The following is an 18,735-nucleotide window of genomic DNA, read 5'->3' on the forward strand; positions in this document are numbered from 1 at the left end:
GGTGCGTGTGCATGCTGGTGGGGTCTGTGCACGGAGGGGGTGCACACCCGTGTGTGTTCGTGCATCCAGCGCGGGTGGGGCTGTGCGTGTACACCGGAGGGCTATGCACAGAGGAAGCGTGCACCCACCGGGTCCCCGGGGCGGGCGGCTGCACAGGGCCGGTGCCGGGGGCGGCACCGCCGGCAGCGTCTGCGGCGGGGCGGGCTCAGCGGAGCACCGCCTCCCCGGGCAGCGGGGCGGGCCGGCCGCTCGGGCCTTGCTTGCTGAGGCCTGGCGGCGCCGGGAGAAGGGCCGATGGAGGCGGCGGGCGGCGGGGGAGCGGCGGCGGCGGGCGGCGGCATCGCCCTGCACGACTTCAGCGGGCGGCTGGGCGAGCAGCGGGTGCACTTCCACGCCATGCGGCTGCGGGACTCGCTCTTCCTCTGGGTGGGCGCCGCGCCCGCCCTCGCCAGCCTGGCCGTCGCCATGTGCAGCCCCCGCGTGAGTGTCCCCGCCGCCTCTCCTGCCGCCGGCCGGAGCCCTGCGGCGGGGCGGGCGGGCGGGCGGCTGGCGGGGCTCCGCCGCCTCTGCCGCGGGTCTCCCGCCCCGCGCTGCCGGGGACTAAGCCCTGCCCTCTGCTGTGCTCCGCTTGCAGGACAGCATCCCGGTGGCCGCCTCGCTGCTGGGGGATCCCTCCGACACCGCCTCCGCCTGCCTGGCCCAGCGCTTGGGTAAGTGCGGGCGCGGCGGCTGCGCGCTCCCGGGTCCGGGACGGCGGGGGCGGGCGGAGCCGGGGCGGGAGGCTGCCTTCCGCGGGGGTGGCGAGAACACGCGGGTCGGGCCCGGGCAGAGCCGTTTCTGCTGACCTTGGAGCCGCCTCCCCCGGTCTGGGTGGGCGCAGAGGGATGCGGTGCTTGCTGCCCCCGGCCGAGCAGCAGCCGGTGTCCTCGGCAGACCCTCCCGCGGTGCAACTTCACGGCATTCGCCACTACGATTCGCATTTTTCAGCAGCATACAAGTCTGCCTAACCTCAGCAGGCGGGGTCTCTGCCTCAAGGCAGGTTAAGCATTATCAAAACCGTATTATTTAATATCCTGACCCTGGCTTTGGGTATGAGGCAGGGGAAGCGCACACTTGTGCCCATCGAGTGGGATTTTCAGTGACCTCTCTATAAAGCTGTAATACTTCTGTGCTCTGAGGTGGGATGGCCATCACGCAAGGCACGTGCCTTTTGCCTGAAGATGAAGCCAACCCTCATCACATCTTGCACCTTTTAGCCACCAAATTCTGAGAAGTTCTGGCCTGGAAAGTCCTGGATCATCTCACAGACGCCAGTGTTTGATCTGACTCTCCCTGCAGCACGTAACGGGCACCTCTCGGGATGTCTCCATTTTCAGCACGTGTAAGGGTGCCCTGCTATACCTAGTGCAATGCCGACATAGCCAGATTTCTGAATCTGAATGCTAACTTTCAAACTCCTGCATCTCTAAATCTGTAAAAAACTACTTGGCCTAATGCATCCTAGCACCCTCACATCTCTGACAGCTGCATCATGCTGGTTACTCATCATCACCCACCAGTAACTGGTGCAGCTCCAACTGGTGAACTGCTGAAGTGCTCGTTACCGCGTTTTAAATGCAGATGCTGCCCTGCTCAATCTCATCTTACTTCTGTTGTTTCAGTTGGAAAGGCCACATAATTCTTCTTAATTGTCTGTGTGCTGATCTTTGTTATGGGCAGCGTATCCTGAGTTTGTGTTGCCAGGCAGTTTCATGAGTCTACACCTACTTCTTCTCCATGGCCACGAACGCATATATAAAAAAAGGATCGCCCACAAGACTGCTCTTTGGAAAACAGTACTACCATCCTTTCTTCATTCTGATAACTTATCTTTTAATAACCGCTGTTGTAGTCTCCTCTGGTGGCAACTCTTTCTCTACATGCTGGGTTCAATCATTGCCACTTTTAAGTAATAATTCTATGGGATATGGTATATAACATGATTTTTTTGTGTGTAGTACATTATCCTTAAAAAGTCAGTTAGTAAAAATATAGTCAGAGAGGGTTTACTTTGGATAAAGTGTAACAGTTTATTCCACTTTCCGTGTGGTGTCCTCATTACTCATTTCTTCTGAATCTTGCTCTAAGCTTCCGTGTGGCGTTGGAGTCCAGCTAACAGCTCTAAGTTGTCTTGGTGATTCTCACCCTCTCCTGTCTTTTTTTTTTTAGCGCATGTGCTATCTTCACTCTTAGAGATTTCATAGCTAGAGTCAGTAATAACTTGCCATATCTTATATTAGTCCATTTAGTCTTCTAGGTCAGAGGCTGGCTGGGTCACCTGATTTTTCTCTCAGTAAGTGGTCTAAGTTTTGCTGCCTTCTTTTTTTTTTTTTTTTTTTGAGGTGCTTTTCTCATTTACATTGCTAATTTCACATACTGAAAACTGATAGTGTTGCGTGGTACTGGGATATCAGTTACTCTTTATCCTTGGAGCATAATGCAACTTCCTATTTTCTTTTTGTTTGTGTGCCTTAAGTGTCTTTCGTTATTTCATCTTAAGCTTTCTGTGCCAGGTGCGGCCCAGGAAGGCTTTTGGTCGATGTTCCTCTGTATCCATGCCATCTAACCTCTGGGTTGCAGATTTCCTTGCTAGTCAGTCCCTTTTATATTCTTGATAGATACTATTCTTACTCGTGCTATCCTGCTTAAGGTATACTGTATATGGAGGAGGGCTTGTAGACCTTTTCCACCTTTGGTTGGAAGGAGAAAGTCAATAATACACTTCTGGCTTTGAATAATTATGTGCTTCCTCTTCACCTGATCATAGTTGACTTTTGAGAAAAGAAATATATCTTTTTTCTGAAATCCTACACCTTAGTTTTTAGGCTTGCTTTTGTCAATTCAGCAATTTAAGTCAGCTCATGGTCACTTAGTCCAAAATTGTTTATTCTCCTGAAACCTGCTGATGATCTGCAAGATCATCACTAAGCATCTCTGTATCTTCTTTTTTTCACAAAGTGCTCGCTGAGGAAATCTGTGTTCTGCCTTGGCTAGAAATACCAAGCTTTGCTGTTATTGGTGTTTAGTTTTCCTCTGGGAAATTAAATACTTGTTACTCCCACAGATTCTCTAATAACAGAGATGCTGTTCACAGCCAAGCCTGATTTGTAGCTGTACTTCCAAGGTAGCATTTTTAACCATCCTGCCATGTGGTAATCTTCAGGCAGGCAGTATCTTTTTTTTTTTCCTCCTATGCTGTCACCATTTTTCCCGTGCTGTTTCCATTCTGGTCTTCACAGGCACTAACTTAAGTAGCATACGATGCCCTTTGAACATCAGTAATTTTATTTCTTGTACTTCCCAATCGCATTCCGTCACCTGCCATTTGTTCCTGCAATGTCAGGTTCCCTGCCCTGGAGCAGGAGTTTCAGCGCTGCCGTGCATCAGCGTACACATTCTCCCGTTGTTTTATTCATAGCCTGATAGGGGTCCTAGCCAGAACAGCTGTATTTGCTGTACTGGCTCTATCTTCTCCCTTATTTTAGGGTTGTTTTTTTTCTTTTCCATTGCTGAAGGCACATTTGCCATGTTCCTATTCCTCTTTCTACCTATTTCTATCTACATCTGTTTGTATCAGGTGCAGGGACTGTTTCCCACTGCCCTGCCCGACTGCTCTGGCCCGAGGTGTGTCTCACTAGTCAAGAAACCCAAATCCTAAAAGATTGTTTCCTGTAGGTTAGTGGAGTCCGATTCTTGAGAAAGTCATGTCCATTAGTGCCTCCCTTACCTGCATATCCCAAAATCACAGTGCTTTTGGCCGCAGTGACTGCTGAATAGCGCCATGTCTTCATCTTCCCTCTGTAGGGACTGGCAGACTCTCGGTGAAGATGACTTCAACCTCTTCTTTGAGTCTTTCCCATCTGGGCACAGTTCCCCTCCACCACCTCTTTTACAGCATGAATGGTCTACAAACTTTAGGCCTAACGCTTGTTCTGTCCTTCCTGCTCCCACGGGCTCCTCTTCAAGCTTAGACTCGGGCCTTGGCCCTGTCCATGAGGTCGGAGCGGGTCTTCCTCGGCACTCGGTACGTCCCGGACGATGGGCTGCCGAGGAGGCTTCTTCCCTGCTTTGAGGGGCTGGTTAGCAGCCAGGCTGCGTGGGAAGCAGCCCTGCTGAAGGGTTTTTTAGGTAAGCCTTGTCTTTCGTGGTTTTCTGCTTTACTCTGAAGTTGCAGATGTTCTTCCATGGAGGCATAAGGTCTTCCCTCTTCTGTACCTTCTCACAAGAGACCACGCGTCCAAATGAATCCGCAGGGAAGCGGGGACAGAAGAGGTCCCACTGGGAACAGAGCTCCTTGGCGCAGGGAGCCCTGAGGGATTCAGAGTGTTCCCGGGAACTGGAACAGCATCCAGAGACTCAATCGGATCTTACGCAAACATAATTAAGAAGTTGAGTTTTGACACTGCAGAGTATGATGTAGCTTTGTTAGATAGGATAATGGTATTAATTAGTTCAGAATTAGTGTTGCATTCATTTAGGGCATGATGATGAAGCACTAGTGCTTACAAAACATGCTGCTTTATACCACAAAATCTGGTGCCAAGCGATAATTTTTTTGTAATTGGAGCAACGTGCTGCATTATGTCAGCATTTTGTAGTGCCAAGTCTTAAAAGGCAAATGAGTCCTTGCATTTCAAGAAGGAGCTCTGCTCACTAAGCCAGGAAGCTGGTAACCTGTTAGAACAGAAAATGATAATAAATTGATTTGCATAATGAAAATGCCTCAAAAGTGCTGTTTAAGTACATTTTGTATGTATATATAGGCTTCCCATGTAACTTTCCCATTTAAAAAGGATTGAGATATTAGGAGTTCTGGTGTCTTTATTTTCAATTTTTAAAATTCAGGTGATATTTTTGAATATTCAGCAGAACAGTCTGATTTCTCCCTGGGATCATCAGTTCCCAGCTCATTCCCTGCCAGGAATATCTTGTGACCCAAATACCATTTTTTGTCTTCTGTTTTCCACAACTCAATTTAAATTGAGTGCCTGTTTTTCCTCTATGGTGCTTACATTCTTCACAAAGTTTAGCTTTAGCAGTGTATAGAGAGTTACAAATTTGCTATATTACTATGGTAAAATCTAAGTAGGATTCCATTTTATTTATGAAACACTTCTTGGTGTTACCTGTTCTGCTCTGATAATTAAGTCTTCCTGCCCCAGTGGACATTATTTTTGTCACTGTTAATTAGCTCTGTCATGGAAGGCAGCTCTTAATTTTATAGCACCTCTCTCTAGGTATTTGTCGTTACAGTAGCCTGGAACTTGTGCTTGGCTTCATCAGATTCAACCCAGGCTCTCCCGCCTCCTGGAGTGTTCATGGACACTGCATAAATAAAGGTTAAAGGAAACAAAATGATTGACAGCAGGCTTAGACAAGAATGATGCACACTTTTGGGGGCCTTTTTAGGGATTCATAATAAAACAGAACTTGGGGGGCCTAACCACTGTCTTGGGCGCTTTCCCTCTGTAAGTGTTTTTCACCGCATAGACTTATCAACTCATAAACTAGGTATCAGTGCTAAGAGTCCAGTATAGCCTGTGGTTTCACTTAAGCTGTACTGTATTTAAGCAGCGTCCAAAATCCACTAAAAGCACCGTGAGGCTTTCCAGTGACTAACAGCTTTTTGCATCAGGCCAAAACCTAGTCGATAGTCTCCAGGCTTACATTCCCCATTTCAGTGACGTGCGTAGTTTTGCGCAACGTGCCAACGCTCAGGTACTTGTTCTGCTCTTCCTTTATAACTGGGTCCAGCACAGCGGGAGTGGAGAATGTTGTTTTAGAAACCTGCATGATACGGCTTTTTAAAAGGCTTGCTTGAATACCATCGTCACTTTTATCCAAGAGCAAACTCTGGCTGACTACTCTGTTTTGTGTTTTAGCCAGCAAGACCAAAAAACAGATATTTGTCAGCTACAATCTTCAAAACACAGACAGCAATTTCACCTTACTCATAGAAAACAGGATCAAGGAAGAAATGACGGCTTTTCCAGAGAAGTTCTGACTTTGCATCATTGTAAGATAACCTGAGTTTTTGTTGTAGAAAAACTGATTGCAATTTTCACACTGACATTAAGTTAGTATATTTGTTTTGTATTGTTTTGATTGAATTTGCAGTTGTCATTAAATCTAGCTGGACCTAAATACAGGTGGACCTGGATTTTATTCCCCCCTCCCCCCCCAATTTGCTACCCTCTTAAGTAGGGGATAGGCAAGGAGAGTAGAAAATATGCTGCAATGTGCGAACATCATCGTAAAAGCGCGTGCAGTGTCTGGTCTGCATGCAGTATGGGGGTCTGCTGGGAAATCAGTTCCACATTCTACCTGTACAATTAATCTACTATGTAGTAGTATTGAACATAGTATTGCAGCTTTTAGTGTTCAAATAATAAAAAAACCTATATTTTTTGTAGTGCTAGTGCTAAACACTAGATTTCCTTCCATCTCTTGGACACTGAGAACACTAGAAGGGTTTCACAAAGGGTTTTCTGTACATCCCTGAGAGCTATGTAGAAGGAAAAAGCACAGCTTGAATTTTGGAGCAATAGATAAATCTGTCAGGCTGCTAGAAGAGCACCATATGTGTAAATTGAGCATACTCATTAGAAAAATCAGAGCAGTCCCTACCACCACCACCTCTGCAAAGCATCCTGCTGCTACATTATTGGACTTCCTTTTAGGTGGGATGGATATCCAAAGGCAGATCCATGAGCTATTTTGTTCAACAAGAAAGGCAGCTAAAAGTTAACTATACAAAAAGACCCCCCAACCAACCAGAGCCAATGGCGCCGTGACCGTTTGCCGCTGTGGGTGTGCTACGGCACACCACCCGTTACTCACAGCGATTTGGAGGGACACTGAGTGTAGCACCTGCTGAGCGAGTCCGGGTTATTTCTTTTGCATTGCAAGTTGAACCCTGACTCAGACAGCTGTATCTTCTGATACAGATAAAAAATACGAGTGCTGCTGCTGACAACTGTCCTAACAACCTACAGAAAACTGATGAACTTACCTGCTATGGCGGCACAATCAGCAATTAAAAGCTGTAACTGAGGGGTTGCTGATGCAGAAGGCATAACCCCTGATGACTCTCTTGTCCGAAGGGGCTTGAACACCCAGTGGCTGCAACGTTGAAGGTTGGATGTGGGCACAGGGGGGCTTCCTTACCTGGTGGGAACAGCCGCTGGTCCTTGGCCGCAGTTCAAGATCAGAATAGCAAAAAGCAACTGTTGGAGGGTATTTTATTTTGAATTTACACCACCCAGGAAACCAAGTCAACTGTTCTTCTGTGACTGAATGTAAAAGGTAATTAGTTGCAAATCAATGTGCTGATTTAATTAGTCTGATTTAAAATCAGCTCATTCTGTTTGTAGAGGAGGGTAGGGCTGTTTGCTGAGATGTCACATTAGGTGCTGCCGGCTTGTTTTAGAAGTCACTGCCAGGAAGCCAGACCAAGGAGAGCAAACTGATGGGACAACTTCATTTTATTCTGTACATTTACATACAAAGTTCTTTTCAGTAGGTACAACAGATGTAACATCATGCAGACATTTAGCTTGTAAGACTGTTTTCAGTACTTGATTTAAGCTTGTGCTATGAGGAAGCACCACCAGACTATTCATGATCAAAACGTACAGTAACACGATTCTTTAAAACTTCGTCAGAAACTGATGGGGAGGGAGGTCTCACCCACTAGACATAACACACCATACTCCTTTCCCGAAACATTTTACACAATACATTTAAAATGAGGTTTGTAATTTTATTTTTCTTAAAAAAAAAACCAAAAAAAAAAACGAGTTACAGTGGAGGAGATCATCCCCCCACTTAATAGCGTTGTCTTATGTGCCAGCTACAGGCGCAACTTGACTTGACATTCACAGAGTTCAGTTAATGGCACTTCTGCTTCCAATTTGGTGACCTTTAGTGTTTGGCTCCAGGAAGTGGCAACAGTTAAGTAAAATACTTCCATTAAAAAAAAAAAGCCTGCTCAACAAAACCAAAAAGTAAATCACACAACCCCCTTTCGGAGTGGCCACAAAACACTTGCAAACAGGCGACTGTCGTTATCCATTTGCAGTGTGCCTGGCAGCAAAAGCAGTACTGAAACCTTAAAAGGGGACAAAACCCCCAAGATCAGGCATAATGTCACGTTCACATTTTTGTTTAAACTTACAAAGATGGAAGAAAGCCCTTAAATGGTAAACCAAAGAAAAATCCACTGATGGACTTAGAGGTTACTGAAGGTTCACAGAAAAAGGCCAAAATGGACAGGACAGCTTTGACCGCTTCCCCTGTTGCGGTGGCCAGAAAGAGCCGCCTGAGAAAAGCCTTTCCTGGTGATGGCGGCCGAGGAGCCGGTGGTGCGGCAGACGGGGACCCTGGCAGGGAGCCCTGTTCCGCCGCAGGACCAGGCAGAGCAGGGTGAGCGTCTCCACGTTCCCTTTCTGCCCGGCTGCATCGCCTGGTACCCGGCTCCTCCACGCAAGATACGCTTCGCAAAAGCTTTCCAACTCCGTGAGCGTGTGTGGAAGAAAAATAATAATCACAGAAGCGTTCATCTTTTCAGGAAAGGGAGCAAAACTGGAGCTGCCCAGGCAGGAAAATAGTTTGTGTTTTGTTGTCATGACAGAGGCAGAGGGCCAGACCAACTTGAGAATTTGGGGCTCCTCACGTTGCAGAAGATCAGTACCGACTACCTGGTTTCAGGCAAAAACCCAAAAAGCAGCAAATCAAGTCAATTTCATAAGAATTTTTTGAAAAATAAATTGCCGCGTGTTCCTGTCACCTAGTTCGCTTACTATATAAATGTTGGTATGTTCAAACAACCATTCTCTTCCCTGGGCCCGCCTGTCATCAGAGAGCAACTACCAGAATAGGAAACAATAAAGCGCTGTGGACAACAGCAGTGAGCGCACCAGGACCGCTGACGGTGCTGGAAGGAGCCGGTTTTATAGGCTTGCGGATGGTCTACAAGAGCCGTACTGTAGCTTGAGCACACATGCACAGAGACCACGAACGAAGGAGCCGCTGGCTCCACGGCGCGATGGGTGGCAGGACGCCGCTCTCCGCCTCTGCGCTCGCCCTTGCTCCTCCGCTTTCAGGCCCTTTTCCATTAAGACTTGTTTTGCTTCTTCAGTTTTTCTGTTGTGAACCCACTTTATTTTTTTTCCCCCTCCCGATGTGTGTGGCTTGCAACAAGCATCTCATATCGAAGGCAAAAGTTATTGCACAAATTTGGCACGTGAATACTGCATGAATGGGGAAGGCCTGGGTTTTTTCCTCAGGTGAACACAGACTGCAGAAGTCTCAGCGCAGAACAAAAAGAGAAGCAGCTGCGCTCAAGCTCGACAATAAAACTTGAGTGTAAGGAAGATCGGGCTCTCACATTCATAGCAAGTCTAGCAAAGGTGAAAAAAACCAGTAGTGTAACTTTGGGCAAAACTACCATCAACTGGTCCAGTGTTTCTTACCAGGCTCAAGAAGAACCCGAATGTCCACATCCTCTGTACAAAAATTAGCAGCTTTAGGACAACATTGTTACTCTGAACACAACAACCTCTGTCGCTTCTGCAGGTCTACCTGTCCCCTTGCACTCGTCAGCCTTTGAGGCCGCGCTACTTACTGCATCGCCCGCCAGGGAGCACGTATCTCTGATTTATTGGGGCCTGTAAGAGGACATCGGCAGCCTAATGGAGGATGGAAATTGTTAGGTACAGCAGTTAATCGACAATATATACAGCAAAGGAGGAAGGGGGAGGGAAGGTAGAGGAGGAAAGTGCAAACGAGCGCTTTCCATGCGTACGAACGCAAGATGTACATCAAACAAAGTGGCAATCATATGGACACTCAATACAACATCGACATCCTGCTGCTCTGTTTGTGTGAACGTCTGCACTACCGAGCAATCACAAATGGATGGCCTGAGTGAGAAAGGAGAAGAGGGAGGGAAAGCAGGGAGGTTACCTACAATGCAAGAAAGCTGGTTGTTAACAAAGTCCTTGCATTGAACTAGATCCTCACGATATTCACACGGTGAGAACCAAAAGCCGGTGGCCAAAGGAAACAGTCGGTTTGGGGGCTGGAAGAGGGGAGTCAAGTGGCCACTGTCAAAGTGCCATCTGCACAGTAAGAGACAAACTGGGTGTTCAATTTACTTAGCCTAGAGTAGGACAGATCCAATTTAAGTAAACTTTTTTTTCCCCTGAATGAAAGTCCTACGAGAGCAGTTAGGGAAGGGGGGAAATCTGGGTGAATTCACTGTGTATTCTTGGGTCAGAACCAGAAAACATCTCTAAATGCCCCGAGATGGCCAACAGCAGACCATAAGTCATTACTCGCAGGCTATCAATTCATTCCTTTCCGACACTCACTTAAGCATTTTTCCACTTAAATTGAAAACAAAAACCCTGGTTCTAAAAACAGGTAAGGCAATGCCAGGACACTCGTTTCCCACGAGCGGGAATCCCAGCTGCGCTGCCTTTCGGAATAAAAGTACAGATCGTAGCCCATGCTCCTTACTTTTTGTCCCTGCTGGTCTATGCTCTTCTCCTGGAGCAGTCAATCAGAGATTCTGGGCCTCCTGGTAATTAAAGCCATTCTCAGCAAAACTAATTTTTGCATCATTAATCAGATCATTTACATCATCTACATTAGTATTAAAGACCAGCGGGAACCATCTCAAATAGATTAATGGACTCTTAAAATGCAGAAGGCTGATTCTCATTGAAAAATCAGCTTGTTTGGGTAGGATTTTCTTCACTGCATTTGGTGAAAAAAGTAAGTACTAATTTAGAAAGTAACTTTTAAGTGCATATGGGCTATAAAAACAAACATAAGCTGCCTAAAATGCAGTCAGAGTCACAACAGGTTTTGCTTTTTTTTTTCTTCTTTTTTTTTTTTGGTGTATACAAACACAGCAGGCAACCTGGGCGCTTGGACTTTCTAGACAGGCAGAAGAATGTTGCACAAGTCTGAATTTCAGTCAATTCAACTTCGCAGTGGATCCCTCTTTCCTTTAAAGAAACACAAAAACAAAACAGAAAACAACCCCCCCATGGTTTCTTTCTTGGAATGGCTGCACCTCTTATAATAAGATGGCTTCATTTTTGTGATCTATGAAAGGAAAAGGAAATAAAGTGCTTCTTGAGAATAAATCAAAATAAATATACATATTTAATGGCAGGAAAAAAAGAGTTCTGAAGGGCTACCTCCAGCCAGGTCTTTTCTCAAATGAGTCTTTTCCCCCATAACTTTTTCAAGAGCAATCTGCACAACAGTTGAAGATGCCAAAAGTTGCTTTAGCAGCAGAGTTGAATTCCCCCAAGTCTGTGTCTGCTCCATCACTGGTTTGTAAAATCTGTGCAAAACATCTTTGCCCAAAGTGCTGCTCCTCCTGCACAATAGCATCACATAAAGTACAAAAGAAAGAGGACAAGAAAGAAAGAAAAACCCCAACCAAAAAAAAGAAGGAAAAAAAAAAATCCACCCGGTTACATTGACTTCATCCCGTTGGCAGTGGTGTTCTCTGAGATCCCGTCGCTCACAGCTGCCGAGTCGTGGAGGCCGGAGTAATCCTTGAGTTCAGAGTTTGTCAGAAGCAGGGGCTGCTCCCCCTTCTTGTGCGGCAGGAGGGGCTGCCGGGTGTAATGTTCCCCGTCCGGGATGTTCTCGGGCAGGTTCTGGTTCTTGCTCTCTGGCAGCAGCAAGATGCAGATGATGCAGATGAGCGTACAGCAGGCGAAGATGACGTGGTGGAGGAAGTAGCCTTTCTGGTTGTGGAGCTCCATGATGGGGGCGGTCAGGCGGCCGAAACCCGCGCTGGCCAGGACCAGCCCCAGCCCGCCTCCCCTGCAAACACAGCAGAGGTGAGAGCCCGGCCCCGCAGCCCGCTCCTGCCAGCGCAGACCCATCGGCACTGGGGCGGGGAGCCCACAGCCCCGACGGGTCCCCCGGACTACCCCCGTCTGGCATGCCCCCGGGCATCCCAAATCTCTAAGGCAATCTTGGTTTGCTCACAGCTTTCATGCTGCGCAGTTACTCCAGTAGGGAGTTGCTTTGCTGTTGTAGATCATGGCTGCCTGTTTGCCTCACCACGGGGAAATAACTATACTCGCTTAAGTATCTTTTCACACCCATATAACTGCCTGACGTAAGGAGAAGAGGAGCTTTACCATGTGAGTGTGTAGACAGCCCTCCAAAGTGTTCCCATTTCCAAGTGTTCCCATATTCAGTGAGGGAAAACCAGATTTTGCTTAGCATGCCAGCCTTCCCCAGCTTAGACAAGACACACCAAGAAGCAGCAGGTGCAGAAGTCGATTCTGGCTGCCTCTAAAGTATCTGGCATCAATCAGCAGTGGAGCAGGAGATTAGACTTCACAGGCCACTGCCTTGATCCATTATACCAAACACTGAGTGCTGAAATATTTTCTCCATAAAAACATGTTGTCTCTCAACACACTGATGTTGTAATAAAATGCACAATTTTTTCAGGGAAAAAAGATAACTTATCTAGTGCTCAGAATAGGAGAACAAGAGTTTGGGATTCATTTCCGAGACCTCCTCTTAACTCACTGTACAAGTTGAGGTAGGTCCCTCGCTTCACTCTTTCTTGCTCTTCTTGTGTATTCTTGTATCACGGAAAGGTTACGAAAAGGTTAGCGTTGGTGAAATGCTTAAATTATAAGTTTAAGGTAACTTTATGAAATATTCTTTATGGCAGAAATGCTTATTTATTAAATGCAATGTGCTTGTGTATTGAGATCATACATGCATGCACACCAAAAAACTGAAAACACTTTAAAACTTAAAAAAAAAAAGTGTGAAAACCTCATCTTCCTCCAGTCACAAGCATGGAAGTCGCTTGTGCAAGCCAAATTCGGTGCTCTCTCCTGATGCTCAGCTATGCAAGCAACCTCTCTTGCAATTCCTCATCTTGCTCATCAGCGTCTCTCCAGGTCCTGGAGCAGGCAAGCCTGGCACGCCTCCGGCCACATGCGCACGCCCACCTCATTTTGAGGCACAGCTCACGCTCCTGGGGCCTGTCCCTGCGGGGTGACCCCGCACAGAAGCGGCACCGCAGGCATTTCTCTGGGGCAGACCATTCCCTCCTCCTGCCGTGGCATGACTGAGGTCTCCGGCCAGCGGAGCGTCACCCTCAAGTGACTTGTTTTAGCAAAATCTCTGAGAGCAGCAGTGTCCTGGTTTCGACTGGGATAGAGTTAATTTTCTTCCTAGCAGCTGGTACAGTGCTGTGTTTTGGATTTAGGATGAGAAAAACGTTGATAACACACTGATGTTTTAGTTGTTGCTAAGTAGTGCTTACGCTAAGTCAAGGACTTTTCAGCTTCTCATGCTCTACTGACTGAGAAGGCTGGAGATGCACAAGAAGCTGGGAGGGGGCACAGCCAGGACAGTTGACCCCAACTGGCCAAAGGGGTATTTCCATACCATACCTGTCTTTCTTGGGTTTTATTTCTCTCTCTTTTTGTTATTTTCCTTTTCATTACAATTTATTCTTATATTACTTTATTTAAATTACTAAACTGTTCTTATCTCAACCCATAAGTGTTCTCACTTTTACTCTTCCGATTCTCTCTCCCATTGCACTGCCGGGGGGAGTGAGCGAGCAGCTGTGTGGTGCTTAGTTGCTGGCTGGGGTTAAACCACCACAGGCAGCTTGTTCTTCATTTTCCAAAGACCCTGCTGCCTGCAGGGGGAGGTCTCCCTGTGAGCTTAATTGCAGGCACCCTGCTCCCCACTCTCCCACCAAGCTTGCCCGGGCAGCACGCTTCCTGCGGCTCCTCCGGGAGATGCTGTCTATTCCCAAACCTTCAGGTGCTTCAGTTCCTGGCCCAATGGCAGAGATATAATTATTAACGATAACCAGACCTTACAGAAGACAACTGCAGAAGGCAAATGAAATGCTTTACATCAACCACTTGGGAAAAAAAGTTTCACTGACTATTGAGCATACTAGAAATCACAGCACTATAAACCTACAAATGCCAAATTCACTCAGCCAACCACCGTGTTAAAGCTAATCTTCACCCAATCCTTTCCAGAATCCACTGCTGCTTACTTGATAGCTAAAGGGCAGCAAGCACAGGTTTCAAAAGATGCTCTTGGGACACTGACTAGATCAAAAATTCACATATGTACCTTCTAATTCTCCAGGCTCGGCAGAGCATCTTTCAGAGACAACAGTGATTTCCCCAAATACTGCAAAAGCCCTTATTAAAAACTTGCCAGCCTTCTGATGGCAATTTAGAAACCCAGCTGAATACGGCCATTGTGCAACTGGCCTCCCTGCAACTTCATTAATACACTCACATGAGTAATCGACACAACCAGCCCTGAACGCATGGCAAATCACTCGCCAAGCTGGCTCCGGAGCAACAAAAGCCCGGCTCATTTACATCAGTGTTTGCTACAGCTAAATTGTATCTCAACCCCCGAGAAGGACCTGAGGTGAGTTTTAAAAGCTGCTGTAGAAGGACATCAAGTAAGCTGAAAGGAAACAGGAAAAGGCAACAACAAAGACGGCTCTGTCATTACGGGTCAAGTGGCTTCAGATTTGGAGGGGAAAATAAAAAGTTTTTCCATATGACGTCAGTAACTAGAGCAGGCATTACTTTATCCAGCACCACCAAACCTGGCAGAAGAAGGCTTGAAAATACATTTTAGTATGCGTCCTAAAAGATTTTTTTAGATGTTTGACTATACTTCAAATATGAATATGGGAGAAAAAACAAAACAAAACAAAACAACCCTGAAAACACCACCAGGAATTTTTTGTTGTTCACATGCACATCAGGAAAACGGGTACAGGGCAAGAGAGGCAGCACCCTCGTAATTCACACTGTTTTTGCAGGCGTCATGGGGCAGCAGGTGGAAGCCAAAAACATTCAGGGTGTTTTGGGGCACCGCTTCTCCTCAGTACGAGGTCTCCCATGGCAGGGGCCAGCGTCTGTACTTCAAACGCGCTCCAAGGTGCAGACCAGAGCCAAGGGAGGGAGTGCAAGGGCTGCTGGCACCCACGGCGAGCCCCAGCTTCTCACCTCGCACCTCCGCCTGGTGTGCCTCCGTCCCCACGGCTCGGCCCCACGGGTGATCAGAGCCACTTCCCCGACCCCGGCTCGCCCAGCGGCAGGTTTTGCCCGAGGCTTACGGTCCTGACGCGGGCAAATCGCAAAGGGACCTCAGTCCCAAATTTTGTCCTCAGAAAGGGCTTCCCTGTTCACGGAGGAGAATTTCCTTGCTCACTACTGCAGTGTTTTTTCAGAGAGCAGCAAAAGATCCTCGCTGATACTCTTTGCTCGAACCAGGCTAAACCTAAGAAAGGAGACTTGCCCTTCTCAGCACCGCTCAGGGGAGCTGAGAAATGTTAATCCTGTCTTCGGATGGCCATGTGCCTGTCTTGAGCAAACGGGTCGACAGGCGGCACGGCTCAGAGTACAAAAGAGCCGGCGAGCTACTCAGGCTGGAGGAGACTTTGGGAGAGCACCTACTCCAGCCTCCTGCACAAAGCAGGGACAACACTGAATTCAGACCAGGTTTTGAGGGCTTCGTCCAGCCAGCTCAACCACTTCTTGAAGTCAGTCCCTGAAAACCTCCACTTTTTTCCCCTGCCTTTCCTGCACATAAGCGACCCTGTTGTGCGCTCAGTCCTAGGCCAGAGCTTCAGTAACACACCAGGACGCCCTTGGCCTCATGGGGCAAGGCACCACCTTTGAAAAGCCAGGCCTGGTTCAGGTCCCAGCAAACAGCACTGCACTCCACTGGAAATTCGGCTTGAGACAGCTATCGATGATAGGTAAAGCTCCTAATTCGGCTGTCGCTGTCCACTCTTCATTTCTTTGGCTGGGTGGGCTCAAAAGCAGGACACAGAGAGAAATAACCAGATCTCTCTTCCACTTGGCAGTAACTGAGCTTGCAGAGGAGGGGGAGAGCACACACCATGCTTTCCTCAGCCTATTCCTATTTAGTAGCCGTGCAGACTGCAGTGGTGTTCCCGTCAAGATTATTAGAGATGGATTATCGGTGCCACTTAGTGCTTAAATTCAGCATTTGGAAGGCGCTCTGTGCTGAAGTCCCTGGTACAAGGAACAGGAGCTCCTGGTGAAGCCCTCCTACCTAGCGCCAGGAGACCGGGGTGCGGTGCGAGGGTACGAAGGACCCCTCTGTGCCATGTGACAGTGTGGGACCTTCGTGTTTCGGGAGCAGGCGGCACCTCTTGGCGATGAAGATGGCTGTTTTCCTCCTACACTGCTGTAACCATTCATCGCAACACCACCGCAGCAGAGCTGGACGGGCGCTACAGCTTCTCTGTCATGCCACCACTACCCCGATAATAACGGCAGTGCTGTTTTCCTCCCTCAGGGATGGGGATAAAATGTAAAAGATTTGATCAGGGAAACCCCAGAGATGGACCCAGCGCTCTCTCTGTCTCCCTTTTCCTTAAGGCTCCTCGAGATTCAACCAAAAGCATATTAAGATGGTCTGAAACACTAAAGGGCACCCGAGGCAGTATTTTGGAGAACAGGTTGTAAGGCAGCAGCCAGATCCCACCAAAACACAAGACACAAGGCACCTTAACCACATCCCTGAGCTTCACCTTCTAATTACAATCCTGAGTGGATCTTATCACGAGTTTCACGGTGGTGGGACTACAAAGCGCTGCAGAGTGTCATCATCCCTATTAATGAACGGGGACCCTGAGGCATATCCAGCTATTGTCACTCGCCTGGTGTCACCCAGCAGAGCCAGGGGAAGCAGAATTTTGGTTCCCAGCCAAGATTTTGTCCCTTTCCCTGTAATAACATAAGTGATTTAAGGAAAAAAGCTTGCTAAGTTCACACTGTGCATCTGACCCTTGGCAGATTCTCTTCTGGTTGACGTGGCCAATTCCTTATCTATACATCTTTCAAACAGAGACAAGGAGAAAATTAAAGAGGCATAAAAACACCAAGCTGACTGACACGCACTAAGTAAATAGCTGTTAGTGTTTCGGGCTGCTGTATAATCTCCTCACCACTCACACTGCCTTTCCCTGTGGAAATAATGTTATCTGTAAAATACATTCACAAAGTCAGATAGCTTGGAAGAAAAGGCCATGGATCAAGGAGACGCTGGCTACTCAGCTGATAGTTCTGCTACAGTACTTTTGCAAAGTTATTGAAAAGGCATATAATTTGGAGAAAAAAAGAAAAAAAAAAAGAGTATCCTCTTCCCTCCACCCTCTCTCCCTCCCACCCGTATGACCTACATTCTTGGGAAATTCAATGGAGTCAGGGCGGACTCCTGAATCGCTGTGGCACTGCTGAAAGCATAATCCAGAACACAAACGCACAACCTTTGTGCTGTGAAAGATAACAGTGAACACATAACATGGCACAAAAACCTATACAAAGACATTTTATGGGAAGCTCTCCAGTGAAGATCATCTGCCTGATTTCTACTATTGCTCAGGGTGAAAGCTCTCCTTTTTAGACAAAATTTAAGCCTCTGCTAAGATAGATCTGGGTGCAAAGAGAAAGATGACTTAATCTGCAATAAAGGCAGACCACTCACACTGGTGCTGCTGTAGGAGAGGCAGACTTGCAGAGCACCTATATGGACCAAAACCATTTAACACCACATGTTGCAACACCTCCTTTGCACCGAAACACCCCTATAGCTGGTCTGATTAACCTGCCCTATGGAGGCAGGGATTGCCTGCACCTATGTCCTCCTCTGCACGCTCGTGGAATTCCTCTTTTAATATCAAGCCGTGGTCACACATGGTGACTGCTTGTACAAATCCAGCAGAGTAAGTGAAGCAATAACACGGTTCAACCTCACTATCTGGTTCAGCTAAGTATTTAAGACCATACCGCACTGCAAACAAATGCGATTCATATGATGCCTGGCCTGCTGATGATCACCACGATGGGACACAAGGTGGAGCCATCGGAAACAAAGCCTCTCTGTCTACAGACGGGCATTTACTTAGGCAGACTGACTGCAGCAACATTAAATTAGAGTGACCCAAAAATTGCTGCGATGTCTCCAGTTATGGGGGATTTCCCCTCCCATACCGAGTGTTAAGTTACACAACCAGTTATCAATTAAATGAGGACAATTTCATCCCCATCCTTTGAAGAGGAGGGCTCCAACGTCTCACCTGATTACCGTGGGTGTGATTTCAGCACAGAAGAACACGCTGAGGCTTCCAACGGCATGCGAAGAAAACATACCCACGATGGAAAACGCAGTAGAGAATTTGTCTTTGACGCTGTCACTCATACCTGTCAAGACAAACGTGTTCATAAAAAGTGAGAATGAGGCCAAACTTCCAAGGAAGAAAACAAGAAAATAGGTTCATGTTACTCATTCTCCCTAGACAAGAATTTGAGTCATTTTTGTAATACTAATTTAAAACTGGTATTTATAAAATCCATTCCCTAAACACCTGAGACACAAACATACGTGAAAAAAATCATAATGTCATGCCAAAAATGGCAGCGATCTCTGAATTATTTATGCCCAGCCACCACAAAAAGGTAAAACCCAAGAAAAAACACATCTTTGGGCAGTCTTTTAGGCACCAGCCACTTCCCTCCCACGTTTGACAGACAAGCGGAGGCAGGCAGCGTTCATCAAGCTGCCAAACATCTGGTACAGCTGAGTGGCTTAGGCACTGGAGAGGCTCGCAGG

At 47.2% G+C, this 18,735-nt stretch overlaps 2 protein-coding genes across 3 annotated transcripts in view; one reads left to right on the forward strand and one right to left on the reverse strand.

The window, feature by feature from the left end:
* Positions 1 to 215: 215 nt before the first annotated feature.
* PSMG4 (proteasome assembly chaperone 4) lies at positions 216 to 6,183 on the forward strand. The gene is made up of 3 exons (XM_075142595.1): positions 216 to 480; positions 635 to 710; positions 5,922 to 6,183. The coding sequence occupies exons 1-3, from the start codon at positions 295 to 297 to the stop codon at positions 6,041 to 6,043; spliced, it is 384 nt and encodes a 127-aa protein (XP_074998696.1). The 5' UTR covers positions 216 to 294; the 3' UTR covers positions 6,044 to 6,183.
* A 5,012-nt stretch (positions 6,184 to 11,195) lies between these two features.
* SLC22A23 (solute carrier family 22 member 23) overlaps positions 11,196 to 18,735 on the reverse strand; it is a 111,999-nt gene continuing 104,459 nt past the window's right edge. For both annotated transcript variants that reach the window (XM_075142593.1, XM_075142592.1), the window contains 2 exons: positions 18,203 to 18,326; positions 11,196 to 11,889 (listed from right to left, as the gene is read on the reverse strand). In XM_075142593.1, coding sequence (XP_074998694.1) covers positions 11,532 to 11,889; positions 18,203 to 18,326 — 482 coding nt within the window. In that variant the 3' untranslated portion in view covers positions 11,196 to 11,531. The remainder of the gene's footprint in view (positions 11,890 to 18,202; positions 18,327 to 18,735) is intronic.

The sequence above is a fragment of the Calonectris borealis genome, chromosome 2 (assembly GCF_964195595.1).
Source record: "Calonectris borealis chromosome 2, bCalBor7.hap1.2, whole genome shotgun sequence".
In the NCBI taxonomy this organism is placed as follows: domain Eukaryota; kingdom Metazoa; phylum Chordata; class Aves; order Procellariiformes; family Procellariidae; genus Calonectris; species Calonectris borealis.

Bases quoted from the DNA above. Each gene is read 5' to 3' on its own strand.
- PSMG4 (XM_075142595.1), top strand. From the start codon at position 295: ATGGAGGCGGCGGGCGGCGGGGGAGCGGCGGCGGCGGGCGGCGGCATC. The intron at 481-634 runs GTGAGTGTCCCC...CTCCGCTTGCAG, and splicing joins TCGCCATGTGCAGCCCCCGC to GACAGCATCCCGGTGGCCGC. The intron at 711-5,921 runs GTAAGTGCGGGC...TTTGTGTTTTAG, and splicing joins CTGCCTGGCCCAGCGCTTGG to CCAGCAAGACCAAAAAACAG.